This window comes from Branchiostoma lanceolatum, chromosome 16 (assembly GCF_035083965.1).
Source record: "Branchiostoma lanceolatum isolate klBraLanc5 chromosome 16, klBraLanc5.hap2, whole genome shotgun sequence".
Taxonomy (NCBI): domain Eukaryota; kingdom Metazoa; phylum Chordata; class Leptocardii; order Amphioxiformes; family Branchiostomatidae; genus Branchiostoma; species Branchiostoma lanceolatum.
Window position 1 is genome coordinate 5,771,504 of NC_089737.1, and position 22,507 is coordinate 5,794,010.

A 22,507-nucleotide genomic window follows, 5' to 3' on the forward strand; every position below is an offset into this window, starting at 1 on the left:
TATTTAGAAAGTTGAAATCACATTCAAAATATTTCAAAAGTATCAAATCTCTTACACAAATAATAACAATAACTTGAAAATAGTTCTAAATTATGACAATAACAACCCTCGCGGTGACTTGGAATGGACTCTACAAGTTTGACAAATTAAAATGCTTTAAGGTCACAACGGCTGAGCGATATTGTCATGGGATTATGCAAAACCATCAATTATGATAGAAAAGTATCTGCATATCATTAATAAGTTGGGTTCTAAAATACATTCTCATAAAGACTGCAATGTTATGTGACATTTTTTCTGAATAGCACCACTTGCTAGTGGCAGTAACATGCACCTGGTTCTACCCTTAGTACTTAAACTGAGTCTAGGGACAAATTAGCAGAATCACTGCAATTATACTGTCACCTGTCATTCGCATCAAATGCATTTTTCATAGAAAAAAAGACAGAAAAAAATTGTTTAATAATTTCTATGACTATAAAGGTCCGCCAAAAATAGTTACTCAAGCAACTGGATAAAATTTTGAAACAGTCAGACGTTGTACTGGTCTCTTATTCCATTGGTTTTATATGTTATAAAATAAGGACGGCATACTACCCCTGAGGTAAATATACATTCTTTGGTTCAATGTCATTACTCATGAAATAAAGTCAAGATTTTGAAACAGTCAGAATACAAAGGTCTTTTCTTTGGAGCTGATAACAATTTGAGAAAGAACTTTGTGAAACAATAGATTAAAATGAAAATAAATCTTGTCACACAAATGCAGTGACCTTGATGGTTGATATAGAATGCCCATGGGAAAGCAATTCAGCACCAAGGTCAGCACCTGTTTTTATTTTGGTACTCTCTTTTTTTGGGAACATTTTTTAGTCAAAAGTGCATAGTTTTGTCGTATTCCACTGATTTAATTGGTTATTTTTTGTTAGCTGACATTTCTAAAACCAGAGGAACAATTTTTTGTGGTTGTTCGTTACGGTGTAGAAATGTATTATTAATTTCACTTATAGTGTTGCTACTGAAAATGAGTACAGGTGTAAATGTCTGAGTGTATAAGCAGGTGTCTGTGTGTGTTTGCGTGTGTGTGTGTTTGTGTGTGTGTCTGTCTGTCTGTGTGCACCATATTTGTGTGTGCTCGTATGCGTGTGTTTCTGTGTGTATGAGTGTGTGTGTGTGTTTCTGTGTGTATGACTGTGTGTGTATGAGTGTGTTTGCCTGCATGTGTTCATGTGTGTGTATGTATCTAAGTGTTTACTTGTGCTTGCACTTGAGTCTAGGATCACAGGTGTGTGTTTACAGATATGCCAGTAATGTAATAATCTGGAAAGGTGTAAAAGACAGCTGCACACTGCCCCCCTCCCACTGTAGGGCAGAGCTACTGTCCACTTCCTCCAACAGGTTACACCTGCAATAGGAAAGAAAATCATCTTCACAATCTGCTTCCAATGAAAACGAAAAAAATTAATGTAGGGGGATTCAAAACCATCAATATGCTATTGAATAATTATCACTATGTGTGAATGAATTGGATAGAAAAGCAGCTGTTAAAGACAAAGTTTTCCCATTCTCTACATGAATGTTGTTATAATGATGTCTACATTATTTGGTTCAGTGTCACATTATCTAAAGTGATGAAATTTAATCATAACCTGTTCCTAATACTGAACATCAATCTTACAGCTTTATAATAATCCATGCTACAGGCCAATGGACAAATCAAGCGGCAGTTCAAAAACAATTGCTGCACATAATTGATTAATTAACAGGCTAATTGTCCCATTGGTTGAAGAACTAATTGACAGCACCCACCTGTCCACCCTGGTGATAGGTAGTGTAGAGGACAGTGCAGTTGTCCCATGACCACCACAGGACTCATACAGCCTCAGAACAATGGCATTGTCCACATCTTCTGCCTGAAAAAGGCAAACAGTACAAGGGCACCTTGAATAAAGCCTTTTAGGTGATATGTATCCCTCTGGTAAAATGAATAAACAAACCAACATGGAGATATAATTTCAATAATTTCTCAATATAGTTTGACTTTGTTGGCTTTGGACAAAATGTTGCCGAACTATACAGCGTGGTGCAAAGAACAGCTACACATGTACATGTGTATTGCTGTTGACAAAAACAACATGCAAAAGATTACCAAATTCCATCTGAAAAAGAATAAAACATATTTTACCAATATGCCCATGCCCACCTATATATACAGTATATAGAACCACTTTGCAAATGCAAAAGGCACATTATTTCCTAATTCCTTTGATGAAATAGAAGAAATTTACTGAAAAGAACAACAACATATGAACATGTACATTAGGTTACAAAGCTACAGGCTGTATAGGTCAGGATTTGTCTAACAACTTTCTGACCAAAAATTAAGATTCAAAACTACAGGAGAGCGCACAACATTTAAATCTACAAGAAAGCTGTTCATCACCTTCTTGACAGTCTCCAGGATGACAGCAGGGTTGCTGACGGTGAAGAAGCTGTGACTTCTGCTGTCCGTGTCAGCTGGCAGCTGTGCAGGCAGGAGGGGCTGGTTCAGGCTGTAGGCAGCCTGGATCACCCCCGCATCTTGGAACGTTCCTAAGGTCAAGGGTCAAAATTAACAAAACTGTTGTCTTGGTGTCAATGATTTCCTGTATCTAACAAACATTGGCTTTTCAAACAGTACCATCCCTATATCAAAGTGTAACTGTTTTGACTTTTTTTTGGTGTCAATAACTCTTCTAAATTTTCCTAAATTTTGAACAAACACTGGTTTTTCAATCAGCCCCATCCCTGTTTCAAGGTGTTAAACTTTACAGGTATAAAGAAATAATATAGGTACCGGTAAATGTAGTAAATGCTTTAGTTGTACATTTATAAAGATATCCATAGCTCAAACCAGCATACATTGAGAACAAGAATTTAAATGTAAAAACACTACCTCAAAAAGTAACACCTTCCATTTATTTGTAATTACTAATTAACCTTTCGCCTGTTAAAGCTACCTACTGGCATCAAAAGTGTTTATTCTTGGAAGGTAAGGTAGCAGGAATGGCATCAGTCTGAAACTGAAATCATGTGCAGACAACTGATTTGTTGAAATGTCCCTTACCCATGTGAGGCATGATGGCATAGGTGAAGGTGTGGTGTCCCATGTCTGCCTCGCTGTCAGGGGCCTTGGGAGACTTCAGGCTAGAAGACCACAAACAACAAGATATCAAAACTGGAAGTTCCGCTGCAGTAGCCAGGGAAGTCGCTAGAGGGCTCAAAATCTAATCATTTCCAGTTTTTGTCACCTACATGTACCATCACTTAAAAAAACAAAACAATATTGGGTAAAACCTCATATCATTGGTCTAGCCACTAATTGCCATTCTCTCATTGGTTGAACTGCTAATTGTGATGGACAGCTTTTTCTTTGACTGGTTGTACAATGCAGCTAACCAATGATCACATTTTAGCGATGCACAAACCAACAAACGGTAACTGCTATACTTACAGAGATAGCCTGATGACGTTACCCTGTGCACAGTGGCCGTACTTGCAGTCGTTCATCAGGGCCACTCCAAAGTTGTACTCAGACAGGTCAGCCCACTTATGGCCACAAACCTGGGAAAGAAAAAGCTCAAATTGATTAGCTTCAAACATTGCAGCTTTATTACATAGGTACAAATGTATAAGCAATTTGTCTTCAAACCACATGTTAAAAAGCAACTCGTTTCAGATTATTCCCTGTGTTTCTAATATGTAATATGAACGTTTTGTAAGTTTGTATTTTGCCATGAATTTTATGATTACTGATCATTAACATCTATAAAAAAGAACATTTTATTCTTCAATGTATCCAATAGATCCTTGAAATTTTTGTGCCAACAAACAAATACTTTGAAGTAATTTACATCTTACTTTGTAGGCTTAATGAACATTTCTCACTTGCACATCTGCTGTGCAACATTTGGCAACAAGTGTTGCAGCAATGGATTTTTTTTCAAATGATGGCAACAAGTAAATACAACGTAATGACATAGCTGTGATTTCCTCACCTCGTATCGTGCCCAGTCCCATGATGTGTTCTGGTGTGTGGGTCTACGCAGGTGCCCAAATGCTGTCTCGTAGGTGGCCTCTGTAGTACGCACGTGCAACGGGAACTCCACCTTCAAGAACTTACGATTCTCATGCCACTCAACCTAAATAAAAACACACTGATCTGTCAGTGAACAATACAGTAATAATATAGAACAAGTCAATAATAAAGAACAAGTCAACCCAGATTTTTATGAATTCTAAATATTTTTACAAACAACATCTTTAAAAAAATCTCCAAACTGCAAGACCTGAATTATATGAATTCATCAAGCAGCAATTTCTTTGCCATTAATAATTAATGTACAAAATGTAATCAGTTTAGAATATACATTCATAATTTTTCAGATGAGACACAAATTTAACCTAGGGCAGAAAAGAATCAACTTTTTTTCAACTCAAGAAAATTAACTCATGATATCTAGCGTATCTATTTTGGGGTGATGGGAAAAAAGTTGAATCTTTTCCATAATCTTATGCACTCTCACTTTTGAACTCTCATGTTACAATCATTTTTTAAATATCAAATGGTACAAAAGTGCCAAGGAAGTGTCTGTGGGAATCAACAAATACTGCAAATCCCAAAACTTTTGCGGCGGTTTCATTTTTGTATTTTTTTGCGGTGACCTCTTTATTGTAAATTCTTCCTTGTACAACTACAGAATTGTTTCAAAAGCAAATTTTAAACACAGCGAAAAACACTTTTCACTCCTGCCATGAAATAAAAGTAATGCAAATGTAAACGAATTTACATTAAAATCTCTGACAATAAAAAAATCACAGATGGCCACCTGCGTGTGAAACCTGAGCTCCAGACTGCCTGTGTCCAGAGTGATGGTCTGTTTGATGTAGCTGACATCACTGATGGGGATCTGCACCTGGACAGCTGCACGCAGGGGACCGCTCTCCGCTATGTGCACCTGCTGCGAGACATCTGTCAGGGGCTTCCTAAAGGGATAATGTATGTCTAGTTAATGTGAGGAATTGTATTACAACATTATGCAACAGATTTCTTAACCTTCTCCCTGCTGCCTAACTCTATATCCAATTAAGAATTGGTTACCAAATGGCTACTTCAGTGTGCTAAATGTTAAAGGCAGAAAAAACTGAATAACAAATTTTCAACAACAAAAAAAAGACATTCATGGAAAAGTTGTGCCATAGAGAAGGCCTAAATATGACTCTTGCAGTTCACACCTTTTCTCCTTACTACAGCCTATTTTTCATTTGTGTTAAGTTATGCTCTTCTAGTTTGCAGGACAGAGAAGCATTAGAGGTCGTTTATGAATAGCATCTGTCCCTAGTGCTGAAATAATGGTGATTAGATCACGTCTGTTTCTACAAGCCAGGAATTTATGTCTTCACCCTTGTATGCGTTTATAATCAAAATTCTCCAGGATAGGGAAGCATTAAATGCTGTCTTTCTTTAATATAGCATCTGTACTTGGTGCTGATATTCCGGTGCACTCCTGAGTAGAGGCACTTGCGTCTAGGACTTCAGTATGTGTATCATAAGAAAACAATTACCAAGAAGTCATGTAAGTAACTGCAATTAGTACATACATATTAGGATTTTTACGGTACCATATTTCCAGATGGACACTTTACCTTGTTTCCAGGTGGTAGTCCATGACATCCCAGGCATCCCAGTACAGGGGGATGTCGTCAAACAACACAAACTGGTTACCAAGACAACCCGGGGCGATTGCCTCTCTGCAACATTAAAGTTTTCATCATGTATGTGACAATGTTCTTTTAATTTTCAAAAGAACTATCATACACATGTAATGGTATCCATCTATTCAACAGAGGCAACTTGGTCTTGTAGTTATGGTTCTTTACCTGAAATCAAAATATTTTAAGTGTTAATTTTGTCAATATACTGTCTACATGGAGCCTTCATAATAAAAGCAAAAAAGTATCTTTTCACTGTGTTTCAAATTTGTGGCTGAAACCATTCTGTAGTACAGTACTGAGTAGTGCTACATTTGTTGTATATCAGAAATGCATATTCACAGTGTCATGAATTTGAGTGCAGAGGTCACAGAGAAAAGAAAACCGTGACTATTTTGAGATTTAAAGAAGGAAGACAAACTAATACTCCTTTTGGATGATATTCCCTTTCCATTTTGAAATAGATGCTGTCTTTAAAGTTGAAGATGGTATATGGTTGATGTGCATTACCTTCCTGTTTCTAGAACTCCTAGTGACGTCACCCTCCCCATGTAGTCTATGGATGCAGAGATGTACCCGTTCTCAAGCACTACAGATCCCTACAAATGCACATAAAAGATAGCATCTGTTAGATAGTGTCTTTGAAAAAAAAAGAAGATTTCTGGACAAAAACACAAGAGACAGAATTTAATCTTCATCACTTCAGAGAAGACTACATACACTCAGTTACTCTTGATTTCTTAACTGTAACTTAATCTTAGCTGATTTAATGGTCATTAGTCAACAGCTAAAATGTCATCATTGCAAATATTTGATCACTAATACAGTACTGTTTGTTCCCACTGTTAAATTTAAGTGCCGTGACCTACTCCATTTTCCCAAACCGCTATTATATTTTCCTGCTGCTATATTAAAGTGATTTACAGTAGGTGATGTGTGCTGCATGCTAGAGACATGAAGAGTTTTCATGAATGATTTTCTTCAAAGTGGAAAATATCTGTAGTAACTACATATATGTTGGATAAGGTCTACACTTCAATATAGATCCTAACATCAGTTTATTGGTCAGAAATTTCCGGTACAATGGCAGCCAGTGCTGAATTGCTGCAGGGTTTACAATCACATACTTAGTAATACACAACAGATACATATTTGCTCCACACTTCAAGTGACCTCAATACGACCATCCCCCACCTAAGTCAGGTACCCATTTACACGTGGGTGGAGTGAGGAAAGTCGGGTAAAGTGCCGTTCCCAAGGGCACAACATCGGGGCATATCGGGGTTTCAAACCCAGGACCTCTCGGTTCTAGGCAAAACATCCTACCGATTGCGCCACAAGATGCCACATAAAATCAGTAACATTGGTCATTTTCAAGCAGATATTTCTTTGTGATTAAGTTTAATTAAAGGTTGTTTATGTACCTGATGTTCATCCACTGACACAGACACAGGCCACAGATCTGCTTCAGGGGCCTCTAGAGCAGCATAGCCCATACTGGGGCAGCTGGCACAGACTGGAATAGGAAAAAACACATTAAAGGAGTGTCAGAATTTAAGATACATCAATGTTTGTTGATGTGGCCAGAATGACATCTCATATCGATAAGCACAGTTACGGAGGGGTGTGATCTCTAGATAAAAGATACGTTTGTGTAATGTGTATTGTTGACAATTATATATGTCAACATGTGTGACGTTTTGGGACAAACAGTCACCGGTATCATTGGACAAACTGCTGTAATTCTTTAAAAAAATCCTCCCACACCATTATTGATGTATAGGGCGGTGCCCATCTCTGTTTCATAGCCCTGGGCCACACTGTGGTGCAATCACTGTATCAGGGGGCTAGTCCACTGGCAGTGAAGTGTGTTTAACTTCCATACTGTTTCAGAAGTATGTACCATTTTTATAAAGTCTTTGGTATGACAATTCTTTGCAAAGTCTTTCAGCAATTGTTGCAGATACATATTACAGCACAACCACTACATAGTTGTTCCATTTATAACAAACATATAGAAACTTAATGACTATAGCTGACATACTATCACAGTACGTCAGGTTAAGTCACCAAGTTTCTGTAATCTACAACTGACCTAGCACGGTTCCATCCTCCAACTCCTGTTGTGGCACAGAACTGTCAATCATCATCTTTGCAGCAAGGCCTGCTGGGATTTCCAACAGCTCCTCTCTGTCCCAGGACAGTGTGTTGACTGCCCCGGGAACACTAGTTGAGGGCTGGCAATGGCACAAACAGTATTTTCCAATGCTGACAAAAGAAGTACAACTTACACATATATACATGTAACAAGGTTCTTTATTCAAACGAAGATATTTACAGAAGCCAATTTTGATACAACAACCAACCTTTGCACAAAGTAGTCTCTCTGTGGCTTCTCCAAGCAGTTTGCACCCAGAGGTCTGAATCTCTGATTGACACAAGATGAAAGAAGATAAGATATAGTATATCTAATGTCAAATGACCAGTTCTTAGACAATGATTCACTAACCTGAGGAAACTATGTATATTTATATTCCTGTAGCAATCAATTTGCTTTTAGAAGTTATGTAATTTTCAGGACATGGATGTGAGTTACCTTGATAGTACTGTAGTGCATCGTCCACTACAGCCTTGATACAGCTGCCTGGTAATACATCATGGAACTGGTTCAACAGGAACAACCTCCACATGTGGGACAGGGGCTCAGATGGGTACAAATACCTAGATGAAGACAGCATGGATAAAAACCAGAAATTAAAATTCATCTGATTGATGCACACTAAGTGATCATACATTGTTATATGATCATATGACTTTAAAAAATTGTGTTTTCCTTTACACTGCATGACAATCTGTTGATAGAAATGACTGTCATTGTGTCTTGAACAAATATCATAAGTTGCACAATTGTGACCTGTGCAACAAAGGAAAGTTACATCACAAATAAGCATCCAAAAGTTATGATTATAAACTCAGCAATTAATGAGTTTCACTTGTCTGTGTCCTTGCCCCTGGTCACAGTCCAGGCCAGTGTTGCCAGCAGTTCTATGTTGTGGAACAAAAACTCACACTGTCTGTTTCCTTTCTTGATCTGAAATAAACAAAACAAAACAACTGCAATTATCTTATCCCTCTGTAATTTCAACACTTTGGTATGTTGCCTGCTCCTTTGCTTCAGTCCTTCACCTCTAACATTTTGATGTTAACACATTGCAAGCCTGTATACAATTATCAAACCCCAAGCTTAAGTATGCCTACATATGCACGCACACGCACACACACACACACACACACACACACACAGACACACACGCATACAAAAACGCACACACACACACACACACACACACACACACACACACACACACAAACACACAAACACACAGACATATACATGCATGCATGCAAACACACACACATAGTTATTACATGTAAACATACACACTCTCATACACACCCAAACACATACATACATACATACAAACACACACACACCCTCCCCACCTGTGCTTGTGTAGTGAATGTCCCCTGGTGCAGTTCCAGGTACAACTCTCCCACCCAGGTGCACAGGTTACTGCTCTCCTCCCGCTCAACCTGGCTGAAGAACTTGTCTGGACTGGACATGGCAACTCTAAGGAATGGTCAAAAACAATAGATATAACGTTATTACATGTATTTAAAACAGTATCTAAGTATTTAAGTGACTGTGTAATACTACTGTAATGCAGAAATGTTCGCGGGGATTTAACTTTGTGGTAGGAAAAATGGAGCGTTCTCAGTGGTTTTGAATTCGCGGTAAAGAGTTCAGCACGAAAACCGCAAACATAAAAAACGCCTTGAACATTTCTGCATTTACAGTAAATGACAAGCCAGAGGTGACAACTCTTCCATTCTTTTTGTCTCCACGACTAGAGTACCAACAAATCGTGAATTGAACTGACCTGGGCAGCCCGTCTACGTCTGTCAGCCTTCTCAGTCTCTCCAACATGTCTTCCCTACAAAACATCATGAAGCAGTTATATCAGAAGAATATTACAGGAATTTGAGACATATTTGCTTTAAATTTACTATCATATAGGCATTTTTTCATGTACTGTCCTATATGTATAATGTGACATGTCAATGTTCTTAGATTTGCTATTTGAATCCATTAAGATAAACCCTGGTATAGAAGACCTGTAGTGAATTACGCATGAAGCATAACATGTCTGTCACTATCATTTGGTATGATTTTATCGTATGTGTGGACTTACGTAGGCCCTCCCCCTCCATCCCCATGACCATACAACAGCACACTGCTGTTCACTCTGCCTTTGTCTTTGTGGTTCTTGGCTGTCTTCAGAAGCTGTGAGACAAAGATTGAAAACAATAACATGCAATAACATGTATAAAGGCAAGAAAATGACAGGAGATCTGAAGTGATTGACCTGAAGGTAAACAGGTAAACTATATTTTAGTATCCATACCTATGTTGTTTACCTATTAGCAAATTCAACCAGCATGCAAATAGAGGCATTTTTAGTATTAAGATCAAACTTGATATCAGGTTCTTTCACATTTCTACTATCATAAAATATATTTCTCTATGCAGCTGTTTAGACATCCAATGCAAGAAACAAGACTGACAACTATTGATATAAAGATTGTCTTAAAAAGGATAAAGAAATCTTTAGCTTAGAAACAATATAGAATGTCTAAGATATTGCAAAACATATCAAAGTCTAAAACATTAGTAACCCCAACAGAAAGCATGCAACACAAAGAGAGAAGACTATATATATTGTCAAATTTCTCACATCCTCTGCTTTTGCCTCTGTGCCATAGCTGTCGGCTGGTGGAAAGTGTGCCAGGCACCTGCTACCATCCAAACCCTCCCAGTAAAACATGTGGTGCTGATGGTACAAGCATCTGTTAGCCATTGATTATTGTTATATGTTACACCATTGGTTCAGGCTGGTTATTGAAGGGATGCTGTCTTTGGTGCTAAAAGTGCAGTGGTTGTTGTTTCAACTTTCCGTTGTAGGTTTTAACCCTTTCTCTGCTGCTAACTTTGGTTTTAAAAAACTAGACAAGTAAGAAGAAGTTTTACAAAACTCATATTCAAGTTATGATTACCAAAAATCAGGACCTATACAGTGTATATCTGTACATTTACATAAATACACTGTATAACATTTTGAGTTTCTCCTACTTTACCAAGCAAAAAAATGTTGACAATAGAAATTGCACTTTATGTATCACTTGATGAAGACTAAGTGTGTTATTCACAGACAATTTGAAAGTGCTCTGAAAACAAAATCTTAGTCTATTTTTGAATTTCAGGTACAAGAAAGTCCCATGGTACTTCCACCTAGGACAGGATACTTTCACCTGCCTAAGACCAGGTGTGCCCGACAGGTGTGCTACAGACTTACATCTTCAACCTTAGCCTCCGTTTCATAGGAGTCAGCGGGTGGGAAGTGCGAGAGGACTGCCGTACCGTCAAGCCCCTCCCACCAGAAGGTGTGGTGCAAGTTAGTAAAGAGTGAAGGCAATAACACATTTGATTTCGTGTTGGCCACAAAAACATGAGTGCCGAAGCATTTATGAAATTTCTACAAATTTTGTGGAAAACGCATTTCTTTTTCAAGTGTGCACTATGCAAAAATGTACAAATCTTATGAAAAACAGATTTTTATCAAAACCATTAATATATTGTCTGGATCACGTGACAAAATACCATGCAGATGGCATATCCAAGAGAGAAGCTACATGTAAGTGAAGCTAACACTGCACGAAATGGCCTCGTATCCCTGCGTATACGTACAGGGATTCCTCCGGAAATATTCCATATCCCGGTGCGGATTTAGCGTATCCGTTATAACTTACGGATACGCTAAATCCGCACCGGGATATGGAATATTTCCGGAGGAATCCCTGTACGTATACGCCGGGATACGAGGCCATTTCGTGCAGTGTAAAGAGCTGATCAATGTATCTTGTTTTTGTACAAGCCGATAAAAACACTGAGAAAAACACATTCTCCCAATGAGCCGATTGGACCATTTGCATCAAAATTGTCTGTTTTTTGTAAAATTCATACTTTTTGCATAGTGCTCTCTGCATTTTTCATGAAATTCATACCAATTTCATAGAATTTTTACAACTCTCATAGAATTCATGCACCCCTGAAAAACTGGTCCCACTGCACTTGAGCACAAGACAGCTTTCTCTTCTATCACCTGCCTATGACCAGGTGTTTCTGACAGGTGAATTCCAGACTTACATCTTGCACCTGCCCCTCCAGGTGGTAGGAGTCACCAGGTGGAAAGTGAGACAAGACCCCCGTACCGTCAAGCCCAACCCAACGGAAGGTGTGGTGCTGGTTAGTTAAAGGGTGAGGTGACAGAATTCAGTTTTGAGCCTTATAAACCCAAATAAAATCTAGTAAGGTAAATCATTGTTATAATGTTAAAACTAGACTATAACAGCTTCTGCACTAATTTGTCATCAGGCAAATTGATTGTCAGTTACATGTAAGTGACAGGTACTACTTTATCATCAGGCACAATGATTATCACCTAAGTAGCTTGTATCACTCTGGGAAGGTAATAGAATAAATGTTTTCTCTATAGCGTTGATAACTTGGCATCAACGATCATTAGGACACAGCTGGGCACAACACATTTGAGTCGACTTTTGCAAATTAGTTTGTGTAAAAATCGGGAACAAGAAAAGTGTAATTATTTCTTCATGCATTCCATAAACATCTCATCTATGAAAAAACAAGGAAAATGTCCAAACTATCAATTGATGCAAATTAAGAGATGCATCATGACTTGTCTGAAGATACTTAAGAACAATGATCCTCTCTCATCAACAAAACAAATAGACCACAAAAACAATATTGTTAACATGAACTTACAAAAAAAGGCAAAATTATCAGGGTTCAACTTGGTTACTCTTCCTTGTTAAAAAAAAACAGTGTTGCATGCTGAGACAAATAGAAAACTTACAGGAAACTTGTTGACGAGACTCCAGCTGAGTTTCTGAGTGAGGAAGCGGTGTATTCTGGCTCCTGCCATGATCTGAGGTAACTGTGCACTGTACCCAAATGTGTCAGGTAGCCAGAACTAGGGAAGTTGTGAAAGAGAAAGATTTTGCTGATGCATTATCATAGGTAGCATTAATGATAATCTATATAATATTAGTCTACCATTAGGCCACACCAATTTAATTTCTTGGTTAACGGATTTTTTTTTTAAATTTTAGCAACAACAAAAAATCATGAAAACAAAAGGCTGGGGTGAAAACTTGCACCTGACCCTGTTCACTCCCTGAAACTGTGTGCACCAAAGTAAAATCTTTCCTCAGAGATTCTGTTTTCATGTTGATTTTCCAATCTAGCATTTTTCTTAAATTACGTTAACCAAGAAATTAAAATGGTGTGGACTTATTAGTACTTTATACTGACTGTCACATTGTGATGACTAAAAAGTAACCAAAGGCCTAGCCTGGAGTCCAGCCTTCTTAGCTATAGTCCACTAGGAAAGGATCTTTGGTAGCAGACTAAAGCTAAGAAGGTTGGACTCCAGGCTATCAAAAGCAGGCAGCACATAGGCAGTTCAACGCTGTAGTAAACCATATTACCCAAATCATCAATTTTTCAGTTTTGCATTTCTAAAACCTGCATACAGGACACTGTAAATTGTGAAACTTTCATGGCGGTTTTATTTTTGAATTTTTCGCGATGGTTACTACCACAAATTCATGGCACAGCAAAACCATCTCCATTAGGCCACACCAATTTATTTTCTTGGTTAACAGAATAAAAAAAAAATAAAAAAATGCTAGATTGGAAAAACAACATGAAAACAGAATCTCAGAGGAATGTTTTTACTTTGGTGCACACAGTATCAGGGAGTGAACAGGGTCGGGTGCAATTTTTCACCCCAGCCTTCTGTTTTCATGATTTTTTTGTTGCTAAAATTGAAAATAAAAATCTGTTAACCAAGAAATTAAATTGGTGTGGCCTTATAGTACTTAATATGTACGACAGAATTGTTTCAACCAAAAATTAATAAAAAAATGAAAAACTCCTTATCTTTCCTGCAAAATAAAAGTGCACATTGTGAAATGAATTTACAGTAGTCACAGTGACTTACCTCCTTGCAGTAGGCTCCAAACTCCTTCTTAAAGAACTTCTGACCAAACAAGAACTGTCTTACAAATGCCTCACCACTGGGAATGTTACCATCCTGCAAATAGATTAAAAAACAAAAAATACATCATAAGAGAATAAACCAGAACTGAAATGGCTAAGATATGGAAATCAGCAAACCATACAAAAACAGAACTCAAAATGCCGAGTGTGTATGCACTTGTTCCCCCAATCTTGAATGTGGAAGCACTTGTGCATCTATATATTTGACAATGTGTAGAATTAAAAAATGCTAAGAAACTATAAATTGTACACTTAGGCCACACCATTCTAATTTCTTGGTTAACGGAATTTAAAAAAAAATGCTAGATTGGAAAATCAACAGGAAAACAGAATCTCAGAGGAAAGTTTGTACTTTGGTGCACACAGTTTCAGGGAGTGAACAGGGTCAGGTGCAAGTTTTCACCCCAGCCTTCTGTTTTCATGATTTTTTTTGCTAACATTTAAAAAAAATCTGTTAACCAAGAAATTAAATTGGTGTGGCCTTATGTCTAGTATACAGCATATTCATTACATTTAGGTGTCAGAAGAAGTACTAATTAAACTTTTGTTGTATCATTTATTTCAAATTTTGAAGTTAGCTATTGAATTTCAGATTCAAGCAAGTAGTAACTTAAAGTTTGTAACTTGGTTCTGTTGACATTCCACTTTATTTCATGTCAAGCAACCAAAATGTTTTCCGTGCTCCTAAATTTGTAGGTTAGGTGCTTAGATATCAGTTTTAAGCCCAATTAAAGACACATTATCACATAGCCAGATGTCGTCGATCAATCAGAAGCCTCCATTGCCCATGTGTTATGACGCCATAACACACCCTTTAGACCCTTCCATTATGTTGAAAGGGGAAACTTTTTGATGTTTTACTGAATCTTGTTTAAAAATCTTTAATGTCTTAAAATTCACAAAATCTTCTTAAAATACATAAAAAAGGAACAAATTTCAATTCAAGTGAAATTTAAACGGAAGGACTAAAAACAATATTTTTTTCACACCCCCACCCTTAATTGTCTGACTTCATTTATCAACTCACCATCTCCACCCATGTCCCCCCTACAGGAATGAACTTGCCCTCTGCTACTCGAGCCTGGATCTTCTGGTATAGAGTAGGGTAGTGTTGCTTCACCCAGGCAAACTGTTGGGCCTATGGGTGGCAAAAGTGCTTTTTATAAGTTTCTTTCAGCATATCAAATACAATACAAATTAAACATGAATAGAATCAAGTGTCTGTTTACCATCAGTTGGCTTTAAAATTCCACATCAATTGACAATTGAAGACTTGAAAGGACATCTCAGCCTTGTATTTGAACTTGTTAGTAAACATACAGCAATATGTAACATGTAAATTGTAAGATAGGCCTGCATCTAAATTCAAATACTTAAAAAACTGTTTAGGTCCCCTTCCCACTTAGGACAAGGATTGCTGTGCGACCATTGAGTGACCAAAATAGGACTTGTGTGGTGCTTGATTTTATCATTTGAATGTGATAGAAAATACATAAAAGACAACAAACACAAAATTTTTTTAAAATGTGTTCTTCTGCTATGAAATTCACTTAGTACCCTGTGAAATTTCCCTGTGGTTGCCTATTAATCGCTCGGCATTTGCAGCCTCTAAGTGGGAAGGGAGTGTTAGAAATTTTAAAGTGTGACTGGAATGTGTCCTGTTCTACATTTGTACCGTGATTACAAGATTAACTGTAGAGAATCCTGCCAGTATATAAAGCATATCAGGAGTCTTACCTGCGAGCATGTGAAGGTGAATTCTGGGTACTCCTCCATGAGTCTGATGGTCGACGCCCAGCTTCTACCACATTTCCTGATGGTCTCCGCATAAGGCCACAACCAGGCTGCATCATGGGAAAACAAGGTGTACTTTAATCGCAAGGTACATGGCAAAAGAAATGGCTATATAGAGGCTTAATATCTGAAAACAAAGTTGAAACCAAAATTATCCATATTTCGATATATCATAACAACTTTTCATAATTTTGCTATGTGAAAAATGGTTTTGTTCTTCTTTAAACTACTGGACCAGGTGCAACATAGAAACATTCAGATTTGTGAAATTTCATTGTTCAGAGGTACTTAAGTCATACTTTTACAAAAGATTACTTTTACATGTCTGGAAATTATCCACATGAACTTAAACAAACTTTGTTTAGGTTCACAGTAAGGTCAAAGTTTTGCAAATGGGATCAAACAATTTACAACTGACAACTGAATGAAAATGGTCAAAATTCACTCACTGTACAAAATTTCATTCTTGCAAAAAAATTATACGGGATACAAATAATTTTGGGGTAATGAAATAGATCCATGTCTAATCTATATCTCCCATTTATCAATTTAAGTCAAAATCTGAAATTGTACATAGTTTCAGAAAGGAGACAGAAAAATTATTAAGATGTGATAAGGTGTCTGCAAACTTAGGATGAAAATTTTATTCTTTAAATGATAAGTTTAAAAGAAATCCCCACCAGAATCGATATGGCAGTGTCCCATGGCATGTATGACGTGTTGCGAGTCGCCGTTCCGCTGTGACAGGAAGTTGCGAGCGATCTCCCTGGCCCGCGCGTACGTGGACTTGTCCCTGACGTCACACACATTCACCATCTGGTTGGCTGTGTACAGAGCCTGGTAACTACGCTGGTTTTCCTCGGAGATGTGCTACAAGATGGCAACAGCCGCGAAAAATTTCATCGGGTTTGAGAATCAGTGGATAACATTAGGTTCTTAACACACAACCAACATATATTATTAACATAACAGCCAATGTTTATGCGACAGTCTGTCAATAAATTGTCAAAAATAGTATTTCAATTCAATCTGTTCAACTGGATTACAGTATGAGAATAACAGATGTTTCAAATGTTTCAAATTCTTTTTCAAGTTTACTTTTTTCGTTCACTGATGAAAGATGTCGGATGGATATCAGAAACATCTGGCATTTTCATTTTGTAATCCAGTTGAATTAACTGAGTTAATCATCTTAGTGGTCTTTCTAAGGGCTTCTTTCAAAAAAGGCTTAGCCCTTGACTCCCATTCAAGGAGGTATACAGAATTGATAAAGGTTTGAGCTCACTGAGGCCCTTATTCTAGTAAAGTCCATGTCTATGCGGACAATGCAATTGTACACTGCAAATCATAAAACTTTTGCTTTGGTTTTATTGTCAGTTTTTTGTGGTGCCATCACCACAAATTCACAACACTGCAAATATGTCAGAACTCTCTTTAAATTTGTATTACTAAATAAAATGTACTACAGAATTTTTTCAACCATAAGACTGCAAAAACTAATTTACATTGTACTAATTTGCCCGCTACCACAAACTACTTAGAAAATATATGCATACGTATACCTTTGCCATATCAATGATGACTTCAAAGTCCATAAGTAGGTTGTAGACGTCCCTGTCTAACACGGCTAACTCTGCTCGGGACAGTGTGAAGGTCCTGTTGGGGTCAGGAGCACTGATCATGGTCCCCCCACCTGCTCCAAACATGCCGTTAGCTGCCATCTCTACATACAGGGTCACACTGGTAAGGGAGGGGGAGAAAAAATAGCATTATGAAATTGTATTTTATATAAATACCGTTAGCTGCCATCTCTACATACAGGGTTACACTGGTAAGGGAGGAGGGAGTAAAAATAGCATTATGAAATTGTATTTTATATAAATACCGTTAGCTGCCATCTCTACATACAGGGTTACACTGGTAAGGGAGGAGGGAGTAAAAATAGCATTATGAAATTGTATTTTATATAAATACCGTTAGCTGCCATCTCTACATACAGGGTCACACTGGTAAGGGAGGGCGAAGAAAAAAATTGCATGATCACATTGTACTTTCTAAAAATTCCAATCTAAAACAGTGCAACAATGCCTGAAGAGTATCAAAAGTGATCTTTTAGAGCTTTTTCGTCATGTTACATCAGTTATAAACTTCAAAATTACCGAGAACAAGTCTTTCCCTCCCCCCTTCTTCTTTTTCTTCTTATGTCAAACTCAAAGTATAATGATGTTTGAGACAAATTGTAATGCTTTTTTTGGTAGTTGATAGTGCAATGTGGCTTTGCTACGGTTCACTTTCTATAACCAAGCATATCTGGTCACCCTAACTCTTCTTAATCATTGTGTGTTGCAGCCTGTGTTGGGTTCTTTTACGTGCCATCCTAACCCTAACACACACACACACACACACACACACCTACATCACAGTGCAGTACATGAACATTATGATACTGCCTCCATTAGTGGCATCAATGGATACAGATTAGAATCTCAACATACTACATTGTACATACTTTCATCATCCAACTAGTAACCTTTCAGAAAGGTTCACAAACTAAATATTCAAACAAAACAAAACAAAGCAAAAATGTGAATATCATTTACTGGTGAGGTTGTGCCTTGTCCAGCCTCTTAGTTAAGATGAAGTCTGTCCTAGAGTAGGTGTCTCCTGCGAGACCCTGGATTGGTTCACGGTCCTGCCACACCTAGCAACAGTCGTCAAGCATTTAGTACTAGTATATATCCTTCATTTACATCATAAACTTGCATCATCGACTAGACTTAATGTAACTTTCGACACTTGCTCATGTCTTGTTACGAATTAGAAAAGTAAAACGAAAGAGTTCACAAATCTTTATAAGAAAGTATAATGGCCAAAGTCTGGTAAACTGTGAACTATGACCCCACTCACCATGGCCTCTGATCCAGAATCCCAGATGAACCTGACCTCTGACCCCTCCCAGTCCTTAGGTATATCCAGCTCGACCTTGAACCAGTGTGTGCTCCATCTGAAATACATACCAACATCCTAGATAATGAATATTCAAATAACAGTAATGATGAGTTAGTGAGGGGAAACTACAATATAAAAGAAGAACTTAAGAAGCACACAAGTAGTAAACAGAAGAAAAGCGTATTTAAGCATACAGAAAAGATACATACATGTACAGAAAAGTGGATCTGCAGAAAAGAACTTTGGAACTCGGAGACTGAACTGAATCAGCTCACAGATGTACTTTTTGTGACAGAGACTGTCATTTTCTTATAGGACTGTTTAGCCATAGACAATGCTCTCTATAGGGTTGATGCGTATAGGACTTAAGTTCAATATTGACCAACAGAGGGCATTAACATATGTAGTTAACTACACCATTAAATTATGTTTCATTATGTTTTATTGTAATCACAAAAAAGCGAATATCAAAAGCAGGGTGAATAAACAAAATCAACCTGAATTTCAGATGGCTCGCTTACATTTTAAAATGATTACAAAAATACATGTCACAAACAGTTATATACAAATTGTACAAAGCTATTGAGGCAATTGTGCAAAGGGAACCATCGCTTTATCTTATTTCATTGCAACACCCCGTTGTACAGGGCCAAATTAGATGGACTTTTACTCTGACAAACAAACTTACGTTTTCCCGAAGCTGTGTCCGACCTGCGTGGGTTTGAAGTCCCTGCTGATGGCCTGGTCATACCTGATCCTGTCTGCGGTACAGTGGTGGTGGAGGGACGTCACCGGGGCCTTATGGGGGTAGAGTCTGGGGTCCAGAAATAAAAAAAAGAATAAGTTTTTGAAATAAAAACTATAGAGCTTGATTAAAAACCTCATAGCTCTACACATATAGATGAGTTTACTTATAATCAGCCATCTAAAAACGTATCATAGCTACACATTTTTGTGCTTACATGGCATCTAGCAACAGTAACATTGGGGAACCAAAGAAGCTTTGCATGTATTTCTACCTTATATTGACGAACAGACTTATATCAATTAAGTTACAAGGGATGTTTAGGTTGAGGTCAGGGACTCAAGAAACATTACTAGTACGGAACTCTTGGAAAGAAAGAATGAACTAAGTTGGAACAAATTTGAGCCACCAAGATCATGATTTCATGATCATATTAAATATGCATTAGTCTATATTACATGAAGCTCAATTAATAGACAAATAAACAATTTAAAAAAACAATTGTTTATCTATTTGTTAATTTATCTAATAATTGTATGTGACTAACTCACCTTCCTCTGAGGTTGACATCAGTGAAGTAGATGTTGGATATAAACTTCTCCACCCGCTCCAGAGTTGCCCTGCGATTCTTTACCACCACTGCCATGCTGAGGACAGTACATTTAGGGATTAATTAAGCAATCTACTTAATTCATTTAGAAACACTTTGCAGTTTGCGACCTATGGAGCCTGTGAGGACTCGGCATCTCCTTTGAGGTCGTGTGACGCAAGTGGTAGAGCGCGCGGCTGTCAAACGATGGGACCCAGGATCGAATCCTGGGTTGTGCTCAGAGACATGTCCGAACTTGCGCCCCGACATTGTGCCCTTGGGAAAGGCACTTAACACAACTTTCCTCACTTCGCTCAGGTGTAAATGAGTACCTAACTCATCTAGGGTTAGGGACGTCCCTCGGATAGGACGTTAAATGGAGGTCCCGTGTTTGGGGAGAGCCACACCCCGCGCACGTAAAAGAACCCACCACACCTTTCGAAAAGAGTAGGGGCATGCCCCGGTGTGCGATGGTCCAAACCTTACAACCCTTACCTTAGGCTACAAACTCTAGATCTTCAGCAAATTGAAGTTGGTAGCCCCTGGGCGCTTTACAAAGGGGTGTTGCTCAGTACCCAATCAAGATCAAGATCAAAGTCCACTAGTACTAAATGCCACTGGGCACTGGTCGATTATCATCTAAATGATTGTTTGTAGATGCTTGTTGTTGTTGTTGTTGTCCTTGTTTAACGTCTATTATTTCGTTAGACATGGTCTCCAGGTGCTGTGCTGGTCGCTAGGTTTCAGTTCTTGTTGATTTCTCGCTAGGTTTTTAGCACTTGGTGACTTGAGGTAGCGTGTTGCTGGATGTGTTTCAGTTGAGCACGTCGAATCTGCGAGTGCTCTCGATGTACTGGGAGAATGTTCTGTACATCTGTGTGTTGATTACGTCTGTGAGGTCTTCTCTCATTCCAGCTAGAGTGACGATGTCCGTGTGTCTGTTCTCCGCTGGCGTGCCGTAGGTCTCGTATGTGCTTTCGATCTCCTGCAGCATTTGGTGTCTTTCCCTTTCATAGCGGGCGCAGTGGTACAGGAAGTGGTTGGTAGTCTCCGGGGCGTCGCAGTTAGGGCAGTTTGGAGACGTCTCAGGGTTCTTCCAGTTTTGGTAGGCATTGAGTTTTGTGTGGCCACTGACTAGTCGGTTGATGTTGATTTGTGTGCGTCTCTTTCCAAGTGCTTTTCCTTTCTTCTTCATGTTCATGGCTATCTTCTGCATGTGTTCGCTTTTTGTGTTCAGCTTTGTTCTTCGGTCCCATCTCATGTGTGCTTGAGTTTCAATGTGTTTCGTGGCCTGTTGTCTTGTCCATGATGCGTTCGTCTGGATGTTAGCAGCTTCAGCTGCTGCTAACTTTGCCTCTTTGTCTGCAATCTCGTTGCCGGGTATGCCCATGTGACCGGGACACCATGTGAACTGTATTGTGTGTCCTTGTAGATGGAGGGAGCGTAGCTTGTTTCTGATGCTATGTACAAGGCTGTTGTATGCAGTGACTTGCTGTGTACCTGTGACTGATTCTATTGCAGCCTTGCAGTCACATAGGATGAGGACATGATTAGCGGTAGATGGTCGTCTGGAGAGTGTTTCTATGGCTAGGTGAAGACCTTCCAGCTCCCCTTCGTAGTTGTTGGATTTGCTTGCCACTGGTTTACGCACTGCAAAGGGTTCAGTGCTTCCCCATTGTTCGTAAATGACAGCAGCACTGCCGGTGGGGCCGGGATTTCCCAGGGCAGAGCCGTCTGTGAAGACGACTGTTGTCGGTTGTCTGTTGTCTGAGATGTTTTGCAGCATGTGTATGATGTCATCTCTTGCTTTGTCCTTTCCACCTGTGGTGTGAGTTGTAGGTGTGAAGGAGCCGGTTATGGTGCCCATGGCAAAGGGGGGTAGTCTTCTGTCGTAATATGGTTCCTTGTCTAGACTACTGTGTGTTCCTCTAGCTCTTCCCTCAGCTCATTGAATCTGGTCTGTAGCAGGTGCAGCTGGGATCCCGTCTGGTTGGCTGTTTTTTGAGACTTCATGTGTGTGATGGCGTCGTAGATGCCAAGTTTTTAATCGTCACCATGCTTTAATTTTCTTCAGATTTCGATAAACTTTACAAGACATTGTCTCCAAGTCGATATATTGTTATGCAAAGCAATAAGGGTCCTCCAAAAGATTGCTTAACCAATGCTTAATCCTTAAACATAACATTTCTAACAGCAAAGGTAAGATACAAGAGACGATAGATGTCACAAAACTAGAGAAAAAGCCCCACGATTCTTACCTGTGTTTTCTTAGGCACAACACTGTGTAGGGCAAAGGTCAACAGCTGTCGGATCATCACATTGATTCTTTTTAGGGAGAAATACTATAAAACAATAAGATTAGAATATAATATTTTCTATATTATAACCGTTTACTGATACAACATATTAATATAGATTATAAGATATAGAATAAAATATCTTATCTCTACTCATATGAGGAATTTTCATGCTAGTT

General features: G+C 38.5%; 2 protein-coding genes across 2 annotated transcripts; both read right to left on the reverse strand.

Moving 5' to 3' along the window:
• Positions 1-908: 908 nt before the first annotated feature.
• LOC136422173 (alpha-mannosidase 2C1-like) lies at positions 909-20,094 on the reverse strand. The gene is made up of 28 exons (XM_066409818.1): positions 19,994-20,094; positions 19,386-19,511; positions 18,656-18,752; positions 18,349-18,449; positions 17,311-17,488; positions 16,429-16,618; positions 15,692-15,798; positions 14,982-15,092; positions 13,896-13,988; positions 12,747-12,863; positions 10,548-10,643; positions 10,005-10,096; positions 9,693-9,746; positions 9,256-9,382; positions 8,745-8,842; positions 8,348-8,472; positions 8,118-8,179; positions 7,847-7,988; positions 7,176-7,267; positions 6,262-6,350; positions 5,686-5,790; positions 4,869-5,025; positions 4,038-4,181; positions 3,494-3,603; positions 3,107-3,186; positions 2,444-2,592; positions 1,810-1,913; positions 909-1,405 (listed from the first exon to the last, which is right to left on the reverse strand). The coding sequence occupies exons 1-28, from the start codon at positions 20,086-20,088 to the stop codon at positions 1,294-1,296; spliced, it is 3,153 nt and encodes a 1,050-aa protein (XP_066265915.1). The 5' UTR covers positions 20,089-20,094; the 3' UTR covers positions 909-1,293.
• Positions 20,095-20,845: 751 nt separating this feature from the next.
• LOC136422174 (uncharacterized) lies at positions 20,846-21,898 on the reverse strand. Its single transcript, XM_066409819.1, has one exon. It carries the CDS (start codon positions 21,896-21,898, stop codon positions 20,846-20,848), a length of 1,053 nt encoding a protein of 350 aa, XP_066265916.1.
• Positions 21,899-22,507: the final 609 nt, after the last annotated feature.

What these genes read in the sequence shown, in the direction of transcription:
- LOC136422173 (XM_066409818.1), bottom strand. Translation starts at nt 20,088, where the DNA reads ATGGCAGTGGTGGTAAAGAATCGCAGGGCAACTCTGGAGCGGGTGGAG. An exon ending in GATGGAGGGGGAGGGCCTAC is followed by an intron (nt 9,747 to 10,004) that starts GTAAGTCCACAC and finishes GATGTTTTGTAG; the next exon opens with GGAAGACATGTTGGAGAGAC. An exon ending in TGTCAGTGGATGAACATCAG is followed by an intron (nt 6,351 to 7,175) that starts GTACATAAACAA and finishes GTGCATTTGTAG; the next exon opens with GGATCTGTAGTGCTTGAGAA.
- LOC136422174 (XM_066409819.1), bottom strand. Translation starts at nt 21,898, where the DNA reads ATGGGCACCATAACCGGCTCCTTCACACCTACAACTCACACCACAGGT.